The sequence below is a fragment of the Triticum urartu genome, chromosome 4A (genome assembly GCF_056163025.1).
Source record: "Triticum urartu cultivar PI428250 chromosome 4A, HENAU_Tu73, whole genome shotgun sequence".
NCBI lineage: Eukaryota > Viridiplantae > Streptophyta > Magnoliopsida > Poales > Poaceae > Triticum > Triticum urartu.
In genome coordinates this window covers 21,487,216-21,495,779 of record NC_141876.1, presented here as the reverse complement: position 1 = coordinate 21,495,779, position 8,564 = coordinate 21,487,216, and the positions used below count along the sequence as shown (strand labels likewise).

At 46.9% G+C, this 8,564-nt stretch overlaps 2 protein-coding genes across 2 annotated transcripts; both read left to right on the top strand.

Moving 5' to 3' along the window:
- Nucleotides 1-1,400: 1,400 nt before the first annotated feature.
- Nucleotides 1,401-2,264, top strand: LOC147974540 (receptor-like kinase TMK2). The gene has a single exon (XM_087520078.1). It carries the CDS (start codon nucleotides 1,401-1,403, stop codon nucleotides 2,262-2,264), a length of 864 nt encoding a protein of 287 aa, XP_087376204.1.
- A 1,836-nt stretch (nucleotides 2,265-4,100) lies between these two features.
- LOC147974539 (receptor-like kinase TMK2) lies at nucleotides 4,101-4,902 on the top strand. Its single transcript, XM_087520077.1, has 2 exons — nucleotides 4,101-4,503; nucleotides 4,580-4,902. The coding sequence occupies exons 1-2, from the start codon at nucleotides 4,101-4,103 to the stop codon at nucleotides 4,900-4,902; spliced, it is 726 nt and encodes a 241-aa protein (XP_087376203.1).
- Nucleotides 4,903-8,564: the final 3,662 nt, after the last annotated feature.

Here is an 8,564-nt window from a genome sequence, read left to right as displayed (position 1 = left end):
TAATCCACATGAAAGTAGCACCGGCTGCGACTCTTTCCTTCTTCTTGTCTTCTGCTGCTGGTTCCGGAGGCTCTGGAGGAACCATACCGATAAGGGCATGCATCTGCGCGCGCCACCCATCGGAATCGGTGCTCATACATAGAGGATTCCCATCGATAGGAAGACCGGTGATCATAGCAATATCCAGGAGCGTCATGGTCATCTCCTCGGTCCGTAGATGGAAATTATGTGTCTCCGGCCGCCAATGATCAATAAGCACGGTGAGTGCTGGAGCATTGTTGGGTGGCATTGACCGTCTGACCATATGAATGAAAGGGAGAAGTCATGTCTCCCTTACATACGGTGTGTATCGCTCATCATAGCGCATCCACCCAAGGGTGACCCCGTGAGAACGAAGCTTCAAAGGTGCAAGCGCCTACAAACAAACAATTCATAACATTACATATGGGGCATTTGTGTTTGAAATAAATACGAAATTCATAAAATAGGCCACTTTCATTATTACCCGCTACTCCACCGCCATAGCGTACGACCGGTGTTGTTTGTCCCAGTGATCATCGAGAAGCCAAACCATCCTAACAATTTTGAAAGAAAGCTTTCTTGTCAACACGATTATCTTTTGAATACAAATAAACTAAAGTACGCCTACTAGATGCAACCGTACCAATCTATGTATCCAACCATATCAAATCAAACAAAACTAATAAACTAGGATTTCACAAATAACTAGGCCTACTTCATACAAATAACTTTTCCATAAACTATGCCTACTTCATACAAATAACTCTTCCATAAACTAAACTAGGGTTCCACAAATCAAACAAACAAGGGTTGTAATACATGCAAAGTTCTAATACATGCAAGATTCAAATCTAATCTAATCAAACAAGGATTCCCCAAATCTTCAAAATATCATATTTTCTATGGATAGAAAGAAGGGGATCGGAGGAGAGTACCTTCTAAGATGGATTGGTGAAGAAATGCACGGACCAAATCGTCGGATCTGAAGGATTTGGGAGAGGGGATTGAGAGGGGGAGAGGAGCAAGCCGCCGGCGCGCCTGTTCTGTAACTCCTGGAACGAATGGGTGGGGTGGGGGAGGGGGAGGGGGCGGCTGGCATCTAAGTCACAGTGCAGCGCCTACGGGCCGGGCACTGCACATTACATGTGTGGCGCCTAGCTCGGAAGCGCTGCACTACTGGGTGCGGGCCCAAGGGCTGCCACGGTGGACAGGCGTGCAACGCCCCAGGGCTGGGCGTTGCACCGTAGAGTGTGGCGCCTGCGTGGCGGGCGCTACACAAAAGGGCCAGTGCTGTGAAATAGTTTTATGGGCGGTTCATTCCGTGAATTGATTTCGTCCCAAGGTCAAAATTGTCAAATTTTCCGATGCGAGTGCTCGTCATGGCCATCGTCCTCATCGGCCTCCCATGGGGCGCGGTCTACGTGCCCGCGGGCCGCGGTGACGCTGAGGCCATGCAAGCCATCGCCAAGTCCATCGGGTGGGCCGTCCCCTCATCCGACCCGTGCGACGGCACCTGGATGGGCGTGAGCTGCAACGAGATCGGCCGCGTCACCTCCATCGTCGTCACCCACGCCGGCCTCCACGGTGTTCTCAACGGATCCGACCTAGGCAAGCTCACGTTCCTGTCCAACCTCGACCTCAGCTTCAACGGCCTTATCGGCCACCTCCCGCTCCTGCCGACGCCTCACCAGCACCTCCGCAACATCGATCTCAGCTCCAACTCCTTGACAAGAATCCTCGGCGGCTTCTTTGCCGCCCTGCCGGCCCTCGAGGCGATCGCGCTCGACAACAACGACATGCTACTATTGTGGGATCAGCGGGACCTTGTCACCTGCTCCGCCCTACGCAGCTTCTCCGCCAACAACGCCTCCGTATATGACAACTTCCCCAATTTCTTCGGCGACGTCGCCTTGTTCCCCGCCCTCGCGAGGAACGGGATGTCTGGGGCCGTCGGCACCGGTTTCGGCGCTAACAGCAATATCAAGTACCTAGATGTCGGTGGCCAGCACAACGACCGAGATAAGATCACCGGCCGCCTCGACTTGTTCATCCCCGACATGGTCAACCTTGTGGAGGCTCACTTGGATCACAGCGGCTTCTTCGGGCCCCTCCCAGACGTTACCAAGCTTGTCAACCTCCGCGTCTTCGATGCATCCTACAACGACCTCTGTGGACACCCCAAGTTCGCCCCCGGGACGGCGGTCACCCTTGATGGAAATCCCAATGTCGGATTTGCATGCTAGCTAGTACTCGTAATTAATTAATGTTTCATCATATCATGCATGCATGTACTCTACTACTCGCACACGTACGGGCCGGTTATTATCAATAATCGTCGTAACACACTCTTGTCTATTCCAGGCATGTTTAAATTTATAACTCGCAAAACGTCTTACATTATGAGACGGAAGGAGTATGTGATTGCGTGGGTAGTTTGTCTGGTCCTCATCCGTCGCAATGGTTGGACGTATATCTACGCTACTATTATGTCATTTCGTTTCGTATCGTTAGTCCACCCTAGGACGTCGTACTCCAGCACCCGCCAACGGCTCACCAACAGCGGCAGCCAGTCGCTGACGAGCCGAAAAGGCATGACTGCTCTTGATTCACCGATGAGGTGGTTGGCGTCGTGTCGGTAAGCTGAGCTGTCAAGGACACACGAGGTTTTTATTTTTTTGAACAAAATGAAGTTGGTTCGTGTTTCCCCATCGCAACGAGCACCAATTTGGTTTGAGCTGTCGGTGCAAAGCAAACCTGGTCATTTGGGCCGTGCAGGCCGGCTTACCATGCCAGCATGGCACGACGTGAAATTGCCACCAAAGGGGTAAACGGGATGTGTCTGCACGGAAGGGGGGTAAACTGGCCGTGCCTGGCACGCCAGGGGACGTGTTTGGGCCATGAGGTTGGGCACGTGGGTCGGCATGACACAACCTGTTTACATTTATCTTTATCTATAATTTCTAATACTAAAGCGACTATCGCTTCTGATCGTCCGTCATCAAAATTGCCCTCTAAGTTGACAAGAAGAAATCCAAAAGAAATTAAGAAAAATAATAAACTCGCTGTGCCTAAGATGGAAAGGGATTATACAAGAAGCCGGTCCATATACGATCAAAACTTATGGTCATGTTGGTAAGGCGCAAAAATACCAATTAATATTTTCCATGTGTTTTACTTTTCTGTTATTTGAAATTTTGTGTAATTTTTAAAAATTCTTCATGAAGTTGGTTTGTGTTTCCCACCATTGCAACGAGCACCAATTTTGTCTGAGCAGTAGGTGCAACGCAAACCTAGCCATTTAGGTCGTGCAAACCGGGCCGGCCTGTTACCACACTAGCATGGCGCGACGTGAAATTGGCACGGCACGGGCTAAACGGGTCGTGCCTGGCACGCGGCACATCATGGGCCTGTTTGGGCCATGAGGCTGGGCACGCGGGTCGGCATGACACAACATGTTTATATTTATTATTAATGTCATTTCGTTTCGTTAGTCCACCCTAGGACGTCGTACCCCGCACCCGCCAGTGGCTCACGGATGTCTACTATGCAACTTGTATGGATCTGTTTATGTTGTGCAAGTTCATGTACTTTTTTTTTTGCGAGGGTGTGCAAGTTCATGTACTGATGGCGATATTAACTTTAATCAAATTGAACGTGATTATTATGTGTAAAAAGGTATGGACTAGGCACTTTTGGTAGCATATATCACACGCCATAACGTGGAGATATGTGCAAAAGATTTGTACTATGTAGTAGTAGCATATATCAATCGGAATTGTAGTTGTTTTCATTTTATTGATTGATGATAGAGATTTCGTTAATAGTGCGAAAATATGGAAATTCTTGATTTGGTAGCAGCACATGCCATAAACAATACAAGATGCAAGATGACCATATAAGTGGTCGAGGGTGCGAGAGGCAGATGCGTTGTATCGATCGGTGGAAGAATCCCTTCTCTATTCATCATCAGTTAGCTTAGATAAATTAACATGTCAATAGCCGTGATCCTATTGCTCGTCACGCTTGGTGTCGATGGCGTCTCAAGTCTCTCTGCCGCTGCGCGCACGGACGGCATAGAGATGGCGGCCATGCAAGCGATCGCCAAGTCTACCGGCGCGGACAGGTCGCTCGGGTGGGGCGTCAAGTCGGCGGATCCATGCGACGGCACTTGGCCAGGCGTCCGCTGCGACAAAGATTCGCACGTCGTCGCCATCAACGCCAGCCGCGCCGGCCTCTCCGGCACTCTCTCCGGCACCGACCTCGTCGACCTCGGGTACCTCACGGAGCTCGACCTCAACTTCAACCGCCTGGGCGACGACATGCCGATCCTCCCAAGGCCTCTCACCTACCTGACGACCCTCAACCTACAGTCCAATTCCTTCATGGGCATGCCAGAGACCTTCTTCCGCTCCTTCCCCGCGCTGGAGACCGTGGTCCTCGACGACAACTGGGTTATAATGGGGGAGCTTCTCGGCCAACAACGTCACCATCTATGGCCGCTTCCCGGCCTACTTCGGCAACACCACCCTTTTCCCTGTCCTTGAGAGCCTCTCTTTAGCGAGGAATGATCTCAAGAGCGGACTGCCCTCGTCCTTCGCCAAGAACAGCAAGATAAAGTTCCTCGACATTAGCAGGCAGCAGTATTCTATTGGCCTCGGCATGTACAATGGGTTTCTAGATTTCGTCGCCGGCATGACTAGCCTCGTCGAGATCCACGTGGCAGGCGATCAATTCCGCGGGCCGCTGCCAGACGTCTCTGGGCTGCTCAATCTCAAGGTGTTTGATGCCGCCGACAACAACTTGTGCGGTAAGCTCAAGTTTCCTCCCGGCGTTGCGGTGAATGTCACCGGAAACCCCCAAATCGGAAAGGACTGCCCCTAGCTAGCTTTGTGGATGCGTGGGCCAAGTTTTTGTTTTCTTAAATAAGTACTCCCACTGTTGGTGGTGCCTTTTTTAACTGCTATATTTTGTTGGACTGTTGTTGGAGAAGGTATTTGTTCTGAGAGGTTAGTGGTGTTGTTCGCTGCATGGTTGTGGTGTCCTTGATTGCTACAACTATGTTCTTTGAAATAAGCAAGTTGTGTGTTGCATCTTTCATACAACTGTACTTCTGTACAAAGTTTCTGGCAGACCATCCTTCCCTATAAACCAACGGGTATTTCTCTTTTTAATGGAATCACTCTCGCTATTAAAGACCTTCAAAAGAAATTTCCCTGGACATCATTATTCTAGGCTGTTGGAATATTTGGAACCAAAGAAATTGCAAGATTTTCAGAATGGGAATCCCGACACTCAATTCTTGGATATTTCTTTTAAAGGAGGATCTTACTCTTCTTCAACATAGAGTCAAGAGCAAGAATTTGGACTACCTTCAAATTTTGATTAGCTCAAATATCAATATTTGACACATGATGTTTCCATCTTGGTATAGGATGCTTTATTTTCTGTCATTTCTTCTTGTATTATATGTACATATTTGTTTATATATGAAGAAATGTTGTAGAACTATTGTTCCACTTCCGGGCTTCAGAAAAAAAAAACTCTTACCTCACTCCATTGACCTTACTTGCTAGTTATGTTTTCACGATTTACTCTTTCGTAGATTTGTTTTAGGCAACTACTAGGTAAGCTTTAAATCTGCCAAGAACTAATATTGGTAAGACCTCTAGGTTGTGCTAAAATATTTAGTAGGTCTACTCACAAATTCTCTAGACTCCAAGCGATCCTTCAGCTGTGTTCCCCTTTAATACTCTTACAACCTCGCAGATTACCTTTCTTTGCCTCTTCTCTGGTAATAAGTAGAATAACGAGTAGAGAAGTGCAAGTTGCATGTCTTCTCTCGCGTGAGGAAGAGTAGGGAGTTTGCGCTTCGAAAAGAAAAGATCTCACTATGTGTCGGCGGCTGACCTGACTTTTAAGCAAAGTGGTAGTAATTTTTGAGACAGCAGTTTTTGTTAGTAGAAAATTCAAGTTTTCAGACATTTGCTAAATGTTAGTTAAGTAACCGAAAGTTTTTGCTTTCCGTGTGCTTTTTGTTATCCATGCGTTTCTTATTATTCCATTCGTTTCATAATATAGTACATATTGATCTTTTCTAAAGTCAAACTTAGCAAATTTTGATCAAGTTTATAGAGAAAATTATCTGTATCTATAACACCAAACAAATACATTATGAAAATATATCTCATGACGTATGTAACGATATTGCATTTGGTATCCAAAATGTGGAAAGTTTTCTCTATGAACACGATCAAAGTTTAAAGATTGACTTTTAAAGAAAAAAATCTATAGATACTACGTTATGAAATAGGGAGAGCCATGTTTGTTTGATTTGGGAGCTCTCGCAGTGGTCTCGTGGTCTGGTGCCTACTAGAGAAGAGAGCTCTTTGCCCAACATTTTTCGTCCAACAGACACAGTACACAGACTGTTGTTGCACTGGGACGCTGGGGGAGAAGACCATCCCCGGATCGTGAACCTGTCACTGTTGGTCCAACTTCCGTTTTGGGAACATTGCAAAGCAAGAGGATCCTAGTATCTGACAACCTGACCGGCTGCGAGAGAAAATGTTGCACTGCGCATGTACTCCCTTTTTTTGGTGGAGTGGAGCACGCTAGTTGGAAGAGCGCTGGTTCATGTGGAGGTGATGGGCCTCCTATTCGTTATTGATGACGTGGTCAAATGTGCCCCAACCCCTGCCCCTGCTAACTTTCCATGCTTTCTCAGGTTAACCTGTTATGTATCAAGTGAAATGTGTCATTAGTCAATTAACCCAATCGAATTGCATGTTGTAGACCAACAACTCAGATTGATCGATTTATGCCATAAACTCGTTAATTTGACAAAATAAGGTCAAGCCCGATTCGGAAGGGAAAACTGACCATGTAGCTGCCGTGACAGCCTAAAAGATAAAAATAATTAAAGGCCACAAGAGTCTGTGTTCAATAGGCTCGGACTCGTGGCCTTTGTCCTTTAACTCAGACTGACTGCACGCTTTAGGCTAACGACTAGAAAATTGATCGATTTCTTCAAAGAAAAATTGATCAACTTAGGCCACAAGCTAGTCAATTTGTCCATTTGCAAAAAAAAGACCCATGTAAAAAATTGTTTATCGACGTTGGGATTAAAACGATCAACTCCCAAGTTATTAGCATAAAGCATGACTCAGTTTGAGTCAATAGACTAATGGCACATTTCACATTTATTTATCCACATTTCTCTTAGGCTAGCCTGCCCTGCAAAGCTTCAGGAGACGGACTAGGAAGATGCTCCTTGGAGGGGAGAACCAACAGTAACGTACACAGTACATGTAATCATGGAGAAGCTCCCTCTACTTCTGGGCTTACCTACCCGTCACATGGACCGATGGTGGTGCAACCTATTTGACCAATGTGCCGATGTGTATTTGGAGAAACATTTTGGCCAGTACATAATTCTTGGCCACTCCGTCCAAAAAAAAAACTTGCCAAGCAACAAATTTTCTTCGGAAAGGAGGGTTTCTCCTAATTTACATACTGTAATATAAATCTTTTTTCCGGGTAAACTGTAATATAAATCAACCCAAATACTTTATCCCTCTTCCATTTTGCCCATAGGCCGGGGCATTTTAAGGCATTCCTTCCTTGCCAACTTTTTCCCGTTTTCTATTTCAAATAAGATAGCGCGTGGTGCTAGCAAATGCATTCCTTGCGTGTGTGCAAGATAGTAGGGACTTGGACTTCAGTTGGGTCTCTCACGAGAAGAGCCCGTAAGCGTGACATGGTAGCCTCTAGCAGTCTAGCTAGCTATAGTAGTGTTTCTCAATAAAAAAAAGCTAGCTATAGTAGTTGGCTAGAGGAGGGCTGACAAAAGATACGGGCTAGCGCAGCGGCAGTCGTTGCGTCCATGTCTTTTTTTTTTGGAGGGTTTCGTTGCGCCAATGTCAACAGTCTAGTTTCTCAGCAACAACAGAAAGGTGTAGTTTCACATGGCACGGCTCGGTCTTGCACAGTACTGCACGCACGTGCTCGCGGTCAATTATTGAGTACGGTTCTAAGGTTTGCTGGCAACTCCACAAAAATTGAGTGAAATTCAGATTGGTTAGCTCTTAAAAACTCAAAATTGTAAAAACTTCAAATAACCAGTTAGCTCTCCTAAAAAACAAAAGACAACCAGTTAGCTTAAAAACTCGAAACCATATCATCTGTTCATCCGGGCGGAGAGAGTGGGAGAACACAAATAGTGACGAGTGATAGGGGACTCGTCGAGGTGATTGTCGACGATGACCAGTATGAAAACTTCTTCATCCATAATGAATCACCAAAGCTGCCACCCGTGGAACCAGCTCCCGGATCCGACACCACTGAATCCCTAACCCTAGACGCATGCATGTGAGAGGAACGAGCGTCACACACGTCAGGGGAGGGTGTGACCCTGTGCGATTAACCCGCTTGTGGGAGGGTGTGTGGGGCAGGTCGGTGATGTTTAGGCGGGTCCAGCTGAGGGAGGCCGACGGGTTTGGACATATGCGGTTTCTTTGCATTGTTCAAGCTTGCAAGCAAAATTG